Source organism: Microchirus variegatus (assembly GCF_963457635.1).
Source record: "Microchirus variegatus genome assembly, chromosome: 12".
Taxonomy (NCBI): domain Eukaryota; kingdom Metazoa; phylum Chordata; class Actinopteri; order Pleuronectiformes; family Soleidae; genus Microchirus; species Microchirus variegatus.
The window spans coordinates 14831242-14848757 of record NC_139813.1 but is presented as its reverse complement, the minus strand read 5'-3'; the positions used below and the strand labels follow the sequence as shown (position 1 = coordinate 14848757).

The window sequence follows — 17516 nt, the reverse complement described above, 5'->3', positions numbered from 1 at the left end:
TGTAGTATGACATTGAGGTCGACGACATAGTATACTATGACGTTTTGGTCACAATTAGGGGTAAAACTATTTTTTTTCCAATTTTGGACGACATAGTATAGTATGACTTTTTGCCAAATTTTGGACCAAAATATATTTTTTCAAAAAAATGGTCAGATATTTTGCGAAATAGTGTAGTATGACATTGAGGTCGACGACATAGTATAATATGACGTTTCGGTCACATTTTGGGGTAAAACATTTTTTTTTTCAATTTTGTACGACATAATATAGTATGATGTTTTTGTCAAAATCTGGACCAATATGTTTTTACAAAAAAATGGTCCGATTTTGGACGACATAGTATAATATGACGTTTTTGCCAAATTTTGGACCAAATAGTTTTTTTCAAACAAATGGTCAGATTTTGAGCAAAATAGTGTAGGTTGACATTGAGGTCGCGACATAGTATAGTATGACGTTTTGGTCACATTTTGGGGTAAAAAAAAAATATTTTTCCAATTTTGGACGACAGTATAGTATGACGTTATTGCCAAATTTTGGAGCAAAATATTTCTTTCAAAAAAATTGTCAGATTTTGGACGAAATAGTGTAGTATGACATTGAGGTCACGACATAGTATAGTATGACGTTTTTGTCAAATTTTGGACCAAAACTTTTTATGAAGCTGGAGGTTGCCTCGCAACAACACAACCAGCAGCTGAAGCAGCTGCCTGGCGCCATCATGTGGTTATACAGCATATGACAAGGAACGCCACAATATAGATAGATAGATAGATAGATAGATAGATAGATAGATAGATAGATAGATAGATAGATAGATAGATAGATAGATAGATAGATAGATAGATAGATAGATAGATAGATAGATAGATAGATAGATAGATAGATAGATAGACTTGTGAGGTTAGATTAGAAGACTAAGACCAAATTAAACACATAAACTCAGACAGATAAAGATGAAAATATTAATTTGGAACACCAAGTTCTAATACAGTTATTTATATCAAGAGACAGAAGTCCTGTGTTGCATTTATTACAATGACAGAATGTAAAAACCGTGACATCAAGAATAGAACACTTTAAATATGCAACTATCTTTAGCCTCCTGGAATAAGTATTGTTCTGATACTGAACAATAAAATGTAAAAAACTATCCTTGTAAATGTGAAATGACGGCACATATACTGTACATAAGAGGTACGTCATCTCATAAGAAAGGACAGACTCACACGGTGCACCTGAGGAGCAGTATGGTGACACATGCCTCTGCAGGCAAAACTGAAACCGGATACCTGGCTGTTTCCATGGCACTGCTGGAGAAGAAGAGCAAAGGTTGATGGGAGTTACAGATGATCAAGTGAGCAAACACACACTGTTAGTTAGTTAGTTTTACTAGACACTTGTTTTTCTTTGTCGTGGGACACAAATAGCCTCAGGGGCAGGAAAGAAGACACGGTGGATATACGTCATCCAGTCTCGTCTCACCTGTGCGGTGCTGAAGAGAGAGCAAGTAAAAGTATCAGGTGTAAAATATTGATGGGCTGACAGGTGTGATCCTAAATGCCTCTGCCTTTCTGATCGATGTATCTCACAGCGAGGGGCTGCCAGAACGCCCGCCACAGGCAGAACCACGGACCTCAGCACTGGTGAGTGTCTGGCCGGACATTCGTCCACGTCAGCGGTTTCTTTCTTTTCTAATATTCCTTTGACAAGTTTTTTTGCTTTCTGGAAATCTATAACAAGAATCTTGGACAGAACGTGGACAGTCTTTCCTGGAAAGAAGCATGAAATAGTCAGAGTTTTTGGCACCCTACTGGGCCTTCGGGGCCAAAAAATATACAGTTTTTATACCAATATATAATATTTACAGTCTTGACATATTTAAGACTACTTATTGATATGTATATATATATAAATAAATGATACAAGTGTTTTTTAAAGTGTTTTAATTAAGGTGTGTGGTGTTATCTGCAAGCTAGAATCTAGGCCATGCAAGCCAGTATGTCTCCAGTTACACTGTTATCTCCTCCACAGTGTACGTGTGATCATCTTTCTTTCTTTCTGTCTTTCTGTTACTTTGTTACTGTACAAAATTCACGTATCTGTACTTTACTTTGTTTTTTTATATTTCTAGCAACTTTTACTTTTTTACTCCAGTACATTTCCTCTAACTATCTTTGTTACTCATTACTGCCAAATAAAATCAGAAGAAGAAGAGTTGGTATTATGGTCTGTATTTATATAGAGTTTTTCTAGTCTTGATGAACTGCTTTACATTATAGTTTTGTCATTCACACGCTGCAACATGGGGTTAAGTGTCTTGCTCAAGAACACATAGACTAGCAAAGCCTGGAATTTAACCTAAATTGGGGGATTAAAAATGGTCAAATTTTCGACGACATACTATTCTATGACTTTTTTTTGTCAAATTTTGGACAAAAAAAGTTGTCTAAATATGGTCACATTTTGGACGACATAATAAAAGTATGACTTTTTTTGTAAAATTTTGGATTTAAAAAATTGTCCAAAAAATGTTCAAATTTTAGACGACATACTAAAGTATGACTTTTTTGTAAAATTTTGGATTTAAAATTTAAAAAAATAAAAATAAAAAAAAGTTCAAATTTTGGACGACATATAATATAATAACTTTTTTGTCAAATTTTGGACAAAAAAAGTGTCAAAAAATTGTCAAATTTTGGACGACATACTGTACTATGACTTTTTTTGTCAAATTTTGGACAAAAGTTTTAACTTGATTGACAAATTTCAGCACATAATTGCTCTATAAAGCATAAAGCAAAATAAAACTAAGATGTTTGAAAAAGATCTGTTTGCTCTGTTTACAAACTTGGGAAATACTTTAAACACAATTACATTTTCATAGGGGGGCTTTAACCATAGTATCTGATTAAAAAACAGCAAATTAAGAAAGAATAATGGAGAAACTTACAAGTTGTGTATGTGCTGCACACTCAAGATTCACAGAGCCTCACTCCTCCTGGAGGAGGAGGAGGAGGAGGAGGAGGAGGAGGAGGAAGTGGTGAGCGGGCCGAGGGAGGTCAGGGAGAGCGGCCGGTCGTTCAGGAGTTGTGGTTCATCGTTCTGATGGCGGCCATCGCCCTGGTGCTGCTGGCTGTTGTGTTGGGCGTCGTGCTTCATAAGGTGAGAGAGCCATCAGTGGAGTGGAATGAGACTTTTTGGAGATTTGGAACATAAATCTGCAAAAGTGTCTCACTTCCTTTAATCAAACCTCAGTTAAGTTCACTGTCATCCTGCACTAGGCCTTGAACAAACCCCCATTCGCCCGGGAGAGGCCCCCTCTAGTGGCCATGCCCATGCAGAAGAGGAGCCCCAGGGCTGTTTACCCACACAGCAACTCTGTTTTGGTGAGTGAATATTTACTAATCACTATTTGGTTTTAAAACTTGGTTTAACATGACATAATATTTGTAATTTAATACACAACATATGGTCCTACATGGATCATTTAAGTGTTTTTGCATACACACCAAATAGTGGCAGTGGATTTGACCTTCGCATTTAACCCATTCTTATTACACACCAGTAGTAAACACAGAGGACTTATCTGTTTATTTTTGCAAAGATTCGATTTCAAATATGAATTGAAGCATACAACATTTTCATTAAACTTTATTTATGCATTTATAAATAGAAAATAAAGCAAATAACTTTATATATTACTAGAAAAAAGCATTCAGAGGGTGCAAACTTCTGCAAAGACTACTGAAACTGGATCATCTTTGGGCCACAGACTACAGTTCATCCGTAGAAATTTCATCCAAATCCATTCTTTAGTTTTTGGATTAGAGTAAATGACTGTATATTGCATTTCACCCTCTCCCTCTTTCTCAGTTTGACACTGTCCCTGACACAACAGGCTTCTCCACCAGCGTAACACTCAAAGGCTTCACCATGAAGATTGAGGTACAACCCTACAACTCATAATCAAAGCACAGACATAGCTGTTAAAGTTGTGCTTGTGTCTAACACGGTTAGGTTTTTTCCCCATACTTACCAGGAAGTGCTGGAGGCTAAATGTGAGCCCTCTGATGAGGCTCTACCGCCGCAGGGTGAGCTGGGAATCCTCAGCGTGAACTCTCTGAGGCGCAGCGTCAGCCAGGTGATGGACGGCAAGTCGCTCACGGGAGACGACGAAGCATGGGACCCCAACATTTCAGGCCATGACAGTGGGATGGTGAGAGACCCCAAACATGTATGCTTACCCTGTTCAAACTACACTGAAAACCAAGCCATCACTACTCGTATTCAAATCTCACATCTGCAAAACATCCAGGTGGAAAAACTATGAATTGTGTGATGTCATCATGCCCTAACAGATCTCTGTTCTTCTCCTTTGCAGTTCATGGAGGATGAAGAGTTTGTGGACACCATTAAAGGATTCAGCACTGTGAGGAAGGAGCACACCATGTTCACCGACACCAACCTGTGACCTCAGGACGATCTTTGAACTTTGTCGGGATTTGCGGCCAAAACACTCACCAGATGAAAGTGTGTCATTGTACAATAGCTGGGTCCAGAGTCATGAAGGTCAACCACAGCTGAGCCGAGGAGAAGTTCCTGGAAGAATAACTGGTCTGACATTTAAACATTTAAAGAGACTTTTCTACTGAGTGGATGAAAGAAAGCATCTGGAGAAACTTTTTCATGAAAAACTGTGATATAAAAATATTGTGTGGTGATCCAGCGTAATTGAGTTTTTTTTACCCCTCTTGGGAATCGATAATTTTTTTATTATTATTCTGCAGACACATTACTTTTTTTTTTTATCAACTTGTGTGGTCTTTTTTCTTTTTGCATATTATGCTTTTTTGTTTTTGGAATAGCAGAACTTGTCCATCTATATTGTGGCTGCAGATTTCATCTACTTTAAAGCTCACATAGAGTGGTCCTGTTGCACATATATGTTAGTTATGGAGGTCTACTTACATACATTAACTTGTTTTTATGGTCAAAAACCTAACTAGGGCTGCAACTAATGATTATTTTCTTGATTAATCGAGTACTTGTTTGGTCCATTAAATGCCAGAAAATGTTGAAAAAAAGTTTATCCGTGTTTCCAAAACCTGGAATTGAGGATATTCCATTAATGTCTTATTTTTCCACAATCCAAAATTATTCCGTTTTAATGATTTCTTTGTCAAATGGATCAAAGAAAATGGAAAATATTCACGTATAACCAACACTACAACCATGTCATAACCTATAAACAAAGTGAGGACCAGCCAAAATGTACTTTAAAGGTGCATTATGTAATAAATCTAAAGCAACTGGCCGTAAAATCCTCCTAATATGTCACAGAGACTCAGGAATAATGTTCATATAACAAACTGAACTCACCAACAACAACAGTACAGACAAAATATTTGCATTAAAAAAAATATTTTGAAGACTGCAAATCATGTTTATGCTTTGAAATCATGTTTTGGCATGTGGCGCCACCTACCGCCGTCTACCAATCATTGCAGTGAGTAGAGTCTCAGCTGCCGAGCAACCACGGGTTGCCAGATACGTCAGAAAACGAAACCTAAAAGACCTCTGTATTTTTAATTTGAGTGTAGTGAGCGTTTTTGGCCACATTCTTACATATGGCACCTTTAAGTGTCCTTTCTACCTAGCGTTTATATGTTTTTCGGGCCTCACAAAGACACACAAACATATACTTTACGGAGACCAAGTTAAAATCTTCACATATTAATTTATTTGAAATGAATCACAAATGCAATGTGGGCACAGACACTTGTACCATTACAGTCATTAACATGGTTAAAAAAAATAAAAATAATGAATGAACGTTACATAATAAATTAATGAACTGCAGTACCACATGTGACAGTAAACATAAAACCCCATCCCGGGGAATTATACTGCATTAAACACATAAGAGTAACTAGTTTAAGTACAAAAAAAAAAGGTTTTCAGGCATTTTACAAAGGCAGCCTCCTTATCTATTGCTTGTTCTGTTGTACTTCTATATAAATATAAATCTCTAAGCTGTAGTTACACTGATATGTCTAAGAAGAGACCAGATCTGGGACGAGATCCTTCACTGACCTCCATGCTGACTGCCACGTTATTATAAAACAGGAGACAACTTCACACAGTCCATGTCAAAGATGATTTGAACTGAAACGTTTGATTTACAGATTAAGAGCTTCTGCATTTGCTATATTTAACTCTGTTCAAATTTAAATTAGTTTGTAGGTTTTTGATATTTCATTGCCACACGCAATTGAGATGTCAGTGTGGCATGACTATATCTGTAAACAACCAAACAAACAAACAAAAATATCGTTCATAAAAATGTGTTTTGCAGCGGTAAAGTGCATGCAGCGCATGCTAGGCTGTGAATGTCGATGTTTTCAAAAGCTGGCAACAGTACATATAAATAATAATTAAAATACGTGAGATTCTCTCAGCATTTGTGAAATCATAAATGGAGCCCTCGGATTTAAGCAACCCTTTGTGCAATCCTCGCCCAACATCCCTAATCTCCATCACGCCCCCTTTTTACTTCCTCTTACACCCGCATTCAAGTTATCGTCACTCTACTGCTGCACCTCCTACAAAACAATGTATAATCAAGATCTGTAATGCTACCCTGATTTAGTCAGGAGGCTACCATGATCACCTCCGTCTGCTCGTCCACGTATTTAGAGTGTGTCAAACAAAACAAAACAAAAAAGTGCAGTAACTCGACGTCTAGCTGTTGTCAGAAACACAGGAAACTCATTATTGCGCGCGTCAGTACCTTTCAAAACAAGATGTTAAACCTCGAACCCAAAAATGGATTGTACCTGAGAGCTGAACTAGACTAGTGTGGTTCATCTGTAGTAGCTGGTGATCTCTATGTGAGTTGAGATGACGAGTGTGGTTCTGGATCAGGACTGCACGAGACACGGTTTAAAAAGTTAGAGTGAAGAGAAGGAGCGGGATACGCACAACGACAACAACGTCATAGAACATGTATTCTGCATCCTACATTTCTACGCTTCATCTAACACTAATGTAATGCAGGTAGAACTACGCTTAAGTTACGACGTGACCCGATCACTGACAGACGAAAGTCCTAGCACGGAAATATTTAGTGCTGGGCACTAGGTTAACGCATGACGTGTTTCCATGACGACTGACCGGTAAAAGACGCGTGTGACGTCATGTTTACCTGCCGTGACACCAAAGTCCAGGCACCGTTAACCAGCACGCCTACAGTCGAACTGGAGCAGTCTGTTTATTAAACGAAAAGAGCAGCGCTATAAATAACCAGCGTACCCGTGTACTGCGTATGTGTGCCTCTGTTTTTAAAGCTTAGCGTTACTTTAGAGCACATTTGTCAAACTCAAGGCCCAGGGGCCAGATGTGGCCCGCCATGTCATTTTATGTGGCCCGCGAGTGATTAATTGGTCTTAAAAATGTGTTCTAAAATAGGTCTATGCTGCTTTAAGGCGTGCGTTGACCATAAACTACATTTCCCACAATGCATGGCAATTGCGTTACCCGCAAAGGGACGACATCACCATCGCGGTCCGGGTTACTATCTATAATGCATCATATTTGTAACTTGAATAAGTAATAAATACAGAAAGTTATTTAGCAAAATGTTACGGAGTAGCTACTTTTATTTTACATTATATTTGGTTACATTTATCCTGTATGACAGTTACATCTGGCCCTTTGAGGGTAACAATTATACTGATGTGGCCCTCAGTGAAAACGAGTTCAACACCCCTGCTTTAGAGACTCATCCGGAGCCACGTAAACACAACGTCACACACGTCTTTTCCCGGTCAGTCGTCATGGAAACGCGTGAACGTTGACGCCGTTAACCGCCGTTATCGCATTAACGCGCCCATCACTAGAAAAATTACGCGCACAATTTACAAACACAATTTTCTAATCTGACATAATCTTAACTAAACTATTAATGCAACAACATAAATCTGCAGTGACGATGATTGTGAAGGAAGTGATACAGTTGTTGGGGCTGGGGGTCACTCACTACCTGAGGGCTCAGAGGTCAATGGACAGCACTTACAAGTGGAAACTAGCAAGTCCCTAATAATCTCATTCAAAAAAAAAAAAAAAGACTCCTTATCCAAAAATATGCTTTACATGTTTGTTCATCTAGCTATTATTACTTAAGTCAATTCCCCTTTTTCCAAGAAGTAAAACATTCCCAAAACTGTGCAAATTCACTTAATCATATCCAAAATATTTTTTTTAATTCTAACATTCAACAAACCGCTAATATAGAGCGTAAAGTTAAAAACTAACATGCAGAGGACAGGTGGAGCTACAATTTAAGATTAAATTAAAGGGTTTGTTCTTAAACTGAAGACGTTAAATGTTCAAGTTTTTAAAAGGAAAATAAAATAAAATAAACACGCAATGACAGTTGATACCAGATAATTAAAATAAAAAACACTGATATACTTCCTTGTTCACAAGCCACTAGCATATCAGGAAGTGAGGTGTTCAGATTAATACTGATTACTGGCATCTGTAGACAAGTCATCATGCAATCAGAATAAAGAAGAGTGGAAAATGATCAGGCAATTAAAAAGTTAAAATATTACAAATTAAAAATTACTATACAGACCAAGGAGGTATATCTAAGAGTTAAAAATCTTCAGAACAACAGTTTGAAGAAGTGAAAGAAACGTTGTGAAAAAGTTCGGAGAAAGGGTTGGATTTAGATCCGTGATCTGAATTCTTCCAGGTTACCAGAACCCTCCCTCCCCTCTGATGGTCCAGCGGAAGGTCCGGGAATCGTGAGGCGACAACGTTGGGATTTTACGTGGGACACAGAACTGTGGAGACAAAAACAAAAAAGCATTATTTTACCAACTGTGTTGTTCTACAGGAGCAGTGAGATCTTCAAGGATGGATGAGCAACTACCACATGGAGAAGCGAGGGGTGGTGAGGAATCTACAGTAGCTACGGGTAAGAGGCAAAAGTGAAGAGCGACTATGGCTACAACCAAGACTGCGGCGAAAGGAAAAACAGAGTGAGTGCAAGTGTGTTTTCGGGGGGGGGGCGGTGCGCTGCAGCCACAAGCGCCGAGCTGCACGGCACGACAGGCGCTACAGCGAAGAGCGGGTGAGGGAGAAAGTGCTGCTACAGAGAGAGAGAAGGTGAAGAAGGTGAAAAGTCTGTTAATGTGTCAGTGCCTCACAAACCTCAAGTTGCCACTGCTCTCATACCAGAGCTACCCAAAGGACAATGCAGCACAGACAAGAGACAAGGAAGGCACATGGTCAACAGTGAAGGGTGGCACGGAAAGCATGACTTTGTCTTTTCCTTTAATTCATGTCTTTGTCATACTCATTTTCTATGTTCATTTTGAACATTTTACTTCCACCTTCAGGTGATGTCAGGTGGAAGTGACTGAATCAATCAGAAGTCACTAATACTAATCTATTTTCCTTTTAAACCACATAAATTCTGTTCCAGATACCCCCCTTCCACGTCCAAACTATCCCAGCATTTTGGAGCCCCCCAAAAACAGAGAGGCTTGAAAACTCTGGGACTGTGTTTTACTTTAGACGAAACAAGCGATGAAAACAATGCAGTGTACCGTCATTCACTTCCTAATTGGTTCTCCTCAGGCATGACTCGACTCTCGGCTGTGAACAGGTTTCCTCAAAATAGTGTCAGTTGTATCACTTTTGTTGTATCCTGTCAGTAATACTCACTGAAGCTAAGCAAACAACTGCAGAGGAAGGAATCAACTTCCTGTTTACACCGGCATGCCCAGTGCAGCTGAATGGTCCCATAAGGTACACTTCTAGATGTATTAATCTACACTTCTGCTGTTTTTAAATGAAAACACGGCAGTTTGGATGTAGTTACAGAAATAAACCTTCACTGTTCCTGCAAAAACTGATAGCTGTCGCCCAGGGTATTTACTTTCTGTGATCAAAACAAAACAAATGGATATTTACCTTTGAGAATGTAGTCTGTGAGCAGGGCTGGTACCTTCTCACTGTCGTCCCTCATGGCATGGAGGACTATCAAGAGAACATTAGAGATTAATTTACAAATAAAAAACAAAGAAATGAATGCCCACAACTTGAGTGTGAATGTCTGATTTTGTCATAATGTGTGTGTTTCTGTTCACGTACTCTTTGTGAGAATCTGAAGATCTTCTACTGATGGTGAGCCTGCTTTCTTCTCATAAGGGATTACTGTGGTCAGGTACTACAGTGAAAGGATCACATACAAGAATATACAATTATTGTCATTAATTACTTTGGTTCTAGTCAGAAATATCCCAAACTCCTTGATATGTGACAGCAAACTTATATTTAACAGTAGGTTGGTTTAGAGCAAAAATCAACACAACAAAAATAATGATAATGATGATAAATAAAGCAGTGATTATGCAACAGTATCTTAAACCAAAGGAACATGAGTGAAAGCGGCAAACATGAAAATGATGAGTCATGCTTTGTTAAAAGAAAGTTAGGAGAAAAGTTCAACAAATGAAACGCGATAAGATATGACACAAAACTCCGTTGGTGGCACAAGTTGGAGAAAACAAATATGCCACAGTGGAAAAAAGAAAGAAAAGTAAAATATTTCATATTTTTTTACTGCAGTGGAAAGAAAGAGCAGGGGCACCTGTTTGTCCCCTCCTGTGTTGCCAAAAGTTTGACGGAGGCCATTTTGAATGACATTGGAGAGTCCCTCCAAAGTGAGGAGCTGGAAGGAGTGAGAAGGAGGAGGGAAAAGAAGAGTACAGAGAGATAAGGAGGTTTCTAGAGACTAAATTAAGAGACAGCCGGAAAAAACCCCCTTGGCACACAAACCTTAGAGTTCTAGAATAAAAGCAGCTTTCTCATGCAAACTGCAAACACGTCACGTTTATCTACAAGTGTGCAGCTGCGTGTACATGTGTCTTTTTCACTCCGTCGTTAGCATCAGCATGCATTCAGTCAGTGTTCGTCTCCGTTCACGCCTCCCACACTTTGACTCACAGTGCCTGGTATGTGCGTGCTGGTCGTCCTCTGGCCGTTGGTCATGGTCGTCGTCATGCTTCGGATTTTCTTCCTCTTGCGCAGCAGCTCGCGGTGCTCCTTCTGCCTGTTCTGCACGTCGATGATCAGCGAGATGAAGCTGTTCTTCACCTGTTTGAACCCAGACGCCGGGGTTTAATCGTTTGTTTTAAAGATGACACCATCATTTACTTTTCACAAAAAGTATTTTCATGTGCTGTTAAAAATAACACTACGGCAGACACCGAGGCAAAACTATACTATTAAAAAAAACGACTCGACATCCTCTCTCATTAGCCTCGAGCACTGCAGTCTGTTCTCACTGCACAACAGATGTCCAATTTGGCTCAGCTTTCAAATAGAAACATCACTTAAGATTTGTGATATCGGCAAAAGGCCGTTATTAATGGAGTCATTTTTATCCTGGTTCTCAGCGTTTCAAAATCTCAACAAACACAGTTCCCGTTAAGGTTTCTGACACTGAGGCAGATTAAAATACCTCCTTTTCATAGTCCAGTTCGTCCCGCAGGGCCAGAGCCTGAATCAGCTCTTCACTGAAGCGGCGAATGGTTGTTTCCACCTCCTCCAAAGTCTCGGTCAATTCAGACACGGACAGCTGACGCAGCCCTAAGGATTGATGTACAGACACACTTACTCACAATGAATATGACAAATACAGACAGTTGTATGTTTGAACTTGATAAAAGTCTATAATTAATGTTCTTATTCTGATCTTTATTTTATAAGGTAAATGGGAATGTGTACTTTGTGCAATACACAACATACTATCGTAAATACACACTAATATCTGGGATAAAAACCTGTGTCCTTAAGGTAAACTGGGTGCAACTGCTCTGTCTACATCATTCTATAATTAGAAATTGTATTCGAGCCAAATACTGTAAATGATGTCAATTACATAACACGCAGTGACAACACTGCTGTCTGTTTGTATTTGTCACACATTACATAACACTGGTATCGCACGTGCGTAGTCGTTTCCTCGTGTACTAGACCGTCTGACCTATCACACTTCATTAAGCGAATTAGAAAACTGTCAAACACACAGAGTCTCTCAAGCAGTAGAGAAATTGAACTCGATGAGATTTGTGATTTTCCTTCTTGCCACTGTGTCACTCTCTCAAAATACCATCATCGCAACGTTATACTCACGGTCGGCGCAGCTGGTGTTGGAGGCGGATCGCTTCAGAGCGTGGAGGTCCTGGGAGAGCATGGACAGGTCGGACTGGGACGGACTCTCGTCGTCCTCTGGGTCTGGAGACTCCTGCATCATCTCTTCAATCTCCTCTATCACCTGTATACAAAAATGACATGTTCATCTACTGGTTCCTTTAACAGGGTTTCATGTTAAGTGTTGTGGTGAGGACTTTGGATGGATCTGTTAAGATGTATCTTCTCATAATATATATATATAATAATTATAATAATAATAATAATGACAATAATATTTTTTGTTTGATGATTCTTGCATGATGGACAAAACACCTGGTGCGAAATCACAATGTCCCTTGACCATCAAATTCTGATCTGTGAACACTACCGTTCAAAAGTTTGGGGTCACTTAGAAAGCACTTTTTTTCAATGGATATAACATTAAATGAATCAGAAATACACTCTATACATTGTTAATGAGGTAAATGACTATTCTAGCTGCAAACGTCTGTTTTTAATGGAATATGTACATAGGTGTATAGAGGCCCATTTCCAGCAAATCTCTCCAGTGTTCTAATGGTACATTGCGTTTACTGATCGCGTTAGAAGGCTATTGGACAATTAGAAACACCCTTGAAAACCCTTGTGCAATGATGTTAGCACAGCTGAAAACTGTTTTGCTGGTTCTTTGACCAAGGCAAAGTTTGAAGGGCCAAATTATTATTCTGACTAAAAATCATTATTTCTAATCTTGCCAATGTCTTGACTATATTTTCTATTCATTTTGCAACTCTTTTGATAATAAAAGTGTGACTTTTAATGGAAAACACGCACAAAAAATGTATAGGTGACCCCAAACTTTTGAATGGCAGTGTAAGTGCATGCAGACAGTTGAAAATGGGGAACAAAAAGCTTTTGTGAGGCCACACCTCATCATAAGGCGTTTCCCATGAACTACCTAGAATGTAGCAGCTTGGACATAGTCCACTTTCTCCTGACAAATTCTTTGAACTAAAAATGTTAACACTTACTCTGTCATATAAAAGAGTGAACATAATTATTTTGTACCATTGTCTCAGATGCACCTGTCACTGCATGTGGCTCTCCCTCTCTCTCTCTCTGCCCAGTTGTTTCTGTCTTTCTCACAAACACGCTGACCAGTCCGAGTCCCCCTGGCCGTCTCGCTGCTGCTTCTGGGGTGCGTCAAAACATCCATAAAGTCTCAACTGTCTTTAGCGGGTAGACCTCTTCTTCTCAGCGGTGCTGGTTTTTGCTTTGGCTGTACGTACAGGCAGCAGACACAGTCATGACACCTTCCCTCTCTGTGCACCTGTCCCTCAGCTCAGATGCAAATGATATTAAACTAACTCATATACAACATAAGGACTAACATCAACGTGACACTGCGGAGGCTGCACACTGTGTGTGTGTGTGTGTGTGTGTGTGTGTGTGTGTGTGTGTGTGTGTGTGTGTGTGTGTGTGTGTGTGTGTGTGTGTGTGTGTGTGTGTGTGTGTGTGTGTGTGTGTGTGTGTGTGTGTGTGAATGCGTCACCTGTTCAGCTGTGAAGAGTGGCTCGTCGTTGATGCAGGAGACGATTATTGAGTGCATATCCATCTGCTCCCTCAGCTCCTCGTCATCCGACAAATCCAGAGACTGGTTATCCAACTTTTGTCCAGTAAGAATGGAGAAGAGGCAGAGGGAGAGAAAACTTTGGGTGAGACAGTGTGCAGATATGGAAATTGGTCTGTGTGCTTCAAAAATGACACTAGAACAGTGCTGTGTTTGTGTGTATTGTACCTCTTGTTCTGTTAGGTTGAGGACAGGCAGGTGTAAGGAGCGTGTGTGCGATGTCTTCCAGTTCACAGGCATCACGTTGCCATAGTTATCTGTCAGAGCGTTCCACACTCTGAGGGAGGAAAAGAAAGTGATGATGTGCGATTTAATCAGGACAGGACAACAACAAATAAAATACAGTTTTAAAACCAAAGAATAGAAGATGGACGATTCATCTTAAGCACACAGTGTATATGACTCAAACCCCGTTTCTTCTCTTTTCGTGGTGACACAACATTACTTGGAGAGTCTCGTCTTATCTGAACACCCCCTCACCACTTCACCGAGTTCCTGCTGCAGCATCACACAGCTGTCGCCTCAACCCACTGACGGGTGTAACAACTCTCTAATCACACGCTTCCCTGGAGAGAAATTTCAACTCATATCTGGTACTTCATCCTTGAAGCTGAAGTCTTTTTTTAACATTTGCAACTTTTAAAAAAAAAAGTTGATTGATATTACAGGGATAATTTACCGTTGTGACATAAATTGGTCAAAAATAAATAAATTTTAAAATATCAAAATCAATCACAATAAGTGTTTGTTACTAGAGTAGGCAGAAACTAACTGTCTACAGTTTATGGTTCTTCCAGGTACTTTCCAGGCATTTTTCCGATTGAAAGGTGAGTCAGTGCAGGATATGAAATTCATTTACAAATGCAAATCACTGTGTGTGTGTGTGTTTTTCTTTCTGGCCCCAACAGCTGAGAGCAGAGGGAGGATGGATGCTGTGAGCCCATGTGTCAGAGTGGCTCTACATCGTCATTCGCTCGCGCACACACACACACAAATGTTTATGTAACTTGCCGGTTTCTCCCTGAAGTGCTCATGCACAGCTTGGCGAGTGAGGGGCAGTTGGGTTATTCTAAATAGAGCAAATGCTGGCAGGAACTATTGTGCCACAGGCCATGACTGTGTCTTAGACACACGAGTGTATGCCAAAAAACAAAACAAAACCCATTAGCTTCAGTTTCACTGAGTCCACTTTTCAAGGCACCAATTTATTTCTCTCCATTTCAACTCTGTCCCAATTTGCCTGAATTACATGCTCGAAAACATTTACGCGCACAACTGTACTTTATTGCATAAACACTCTTCTCTGTCTGCACACACACTAACCAAAAGCAACATCGTCATCCATCACCATCATCGTCAACCTCCGTTGTTCAACTCAACCACGGTCTGACTGGAGAACTTAAGCAACTGGGCACGCCGTGCAAAGGCGCAGCCATCCAGAAAAGACCCTAACTGAGCCTGGCACTGCTCTCTGAGTTTCAGTAGGCTTCTGTCCAATTATTCCACCCTGTCCCTCCACTCTTTTTTTTACCTGCACAGAGGCCTTTCCCCTCCATCTGACAAACAGAACAACATTAACAGTGCAGTGCTGTCACAAGAAGCTCTCCTCAGTATGAACATTTGTTTGTTGCACCAGTTACATCAAAACATGTCCAAAAAGGTAGATGTCCAAGCAATTAAGGTTACTTTATACCCTATGCACCACTCATTACCAGCTTATTGTTCAACAGATAGAAAACTATGGTTATTAAAATAATTTTAAGCAAAAAATACTGTGCATACTCCAGTTTAAGATTCTCACTTAGGACAATTTGCTGTTGACAAAAGTGGCAGTCAAGTGAATATAATGTTGGTTTCTGACAGTTGGTTGAACAGAATACGTAATACAAAATCAGCACCTGAGCCTTTCCTATATGTTTTTTTCACATGTTTTAGCAGTTTAAAAACCATCAAAGAAACTAAATAAGCTTGAGCTTAATAAAAGGGTGTCCAAGGTTACATGTTTAGCTCTTCATCTGACCAGAAGTGCACATTCGTGAATACTTAAATGAAATATATAAACAAAACTAATGAACGTGATTAAACAGCAGTCAATGTGGCATGGAATGAAAATAGACACACAAACAACCACTCAGGTGCAAGCATACAGATACACTAATACAAACACAGAGACAAACGTTGACAAGAAATAAAAACATACATACACTCAGAGGCAGAAAGGAAACAGAGACACAATTAAAAAGTGGAATAAAACATATGCAAAAGTGCATTAAACGGTGTATTTGACATTAGCAGCCTGAGACTACTTCACGGTCCTTAAAGTCAAGCTAAAGTTAAAGGGGACATATCATAGTGAATAGTGTCTATAATAATAGTGAATATAGTGAATACATTCAATACAAAAGGGTGAAATGTGTGGTCTTATAGTACGTGTTCTCTCCTTTAACAAACACACGAGCTAAAGTTTCATTTGACACTGATTTACAGCTGAGCTGCGGTTTCCTGACCCTCACCTGCTAACATCCACAGCAGGTTAGCCCGGTGAAGCTACAGCGGCTAGCCCGCTAAGAGATTAAAAGTTATCGTCAATAAAATCCCACAGGAAAAAAAAATCACACTCACTCGTCGTCTTTCAGGAAGTTGTCCTCCGAGATAGGTTTAATGGGGGCGATGTTTTCCGTCGTCGTGTTGTAGTTTCGGAAGCAAACTGTCAGCTTCTCGTCGAAGTCGTGGACGAGGTCCTCCATCGACTTGAAGCTGCATATCTCCCCCGAGAAACTGTTGTCCAGGTCCGAGAAGTCGTCTAGGCCCGACGACGAGTCGCCCACGTTTGAGTTGAGCTGGTCCAGCTGCTCGGCCGACTCCGAGGACGGCTTGAATTCGTTAAAGTCCTGCCAGTCCTCGTCGAAGTGGGCTAGCGGCGCCGCCATGACTACAGCGGGAGCTGGGTAAACAGCCCGATATTCTCCACGATGGCGCTCCGACACTGGAAGTCACGAACTACGAGAGAGAGGGTTGATGGTTGGCTGTGACGTCAGCGCGGACGCCCCTCCCCTTCCAGATGGAGCAAAACAAAACAAAACAAACATGTCTGACGGGCTTCTACGGTGAAAAATGTCATTCATAAATTATTATGTCTCTAATTATCATATCACATATTGATGGAGTCCTGTTTTCTTGTGAATATTATGCAGGCTTACTCTCTGTTTTCCAATACCAGACATAAAATAAATACAATTAAATTCCTATTTCCTCAGGAAATTGGATTAATGCTGCTCACAAACAGACACAGGCAAAACACAACACGCTTTATGGAGATAATAAAATACAAAAGGGACATTCTCTTGAGACAATGGAAAACTGCTGTAACCTGAAAGACTGGTTATGTGCGTCACTTACTGATTTCAATATGTGATATTACCCTCTTCAATAACATACTATTAATAAAAGAAAACTGGATTTTGAAATATACCACCAGGTGGCGCAAATAGTCTGCTGTATATACAGAAAGAATCACATGACAACAGTTGCAATAATATGTTACCAAGACATAAGGAAAGAAATAGTCATGTTTACTATCTGGAAAAACAATTTAAATCTCCTGAGTTTTGTGTGTTTTCAGATTCATGATTTTATTTCAAATACATGTCTGCATCAATTCATGTGATTT

The 17516-nt window shown here is 39.8% G+C and overlaps 1 protein-coding gene across 2 annotated transcripts; it reads right to left on the bottom strand.

Annotated features, from left to right (window-relative positions):
• Positions 1 to 5811: 5811 nt before the first annotated feature.
• fez2b (fasciculation and elongation protein zeta 2b) lies at positions 5812 to 16809 on the bottom strand. Of its 2 annotated transcripts, XM_083898436.1 has the most exons (9): positions 16469 to 16809; positions 14015 to 14123; positions 13769 to 13882; positions 12217 to 12358; positions 11543 to 11670; positions 11026 to 11175; positions 10171 to 10246; positions 9991 to 10056; positions 5812 to 8855 (listed from the first exon to the last, which is right to left on the bottom strand). In XM_083898436.1, the coding sequence occupies exons 1-9, from the start codon at positions 16774 to 16776 to the stop codon at positions 8839 to 8841; spliced, it is 1110 nt and encodes a 369-aa protein (XP_083754562.1). In that variant the 5' UTR covers positions 16777 to 16809; the 3' UTR covers positions 5812 to 8838. The 2 variants fall into 2 exon arrangements, with proteins under 2 accessions (XP_083754562.1, XP_083754561.1); XM_083898435.1 differs by lacking the exon at positions 5812 to 8855 and having other exon boundaries at positions 9940 to 10056.
• Between the last annotated feature and the right edge of the window lie 707 nt (positions 16810 to 17516).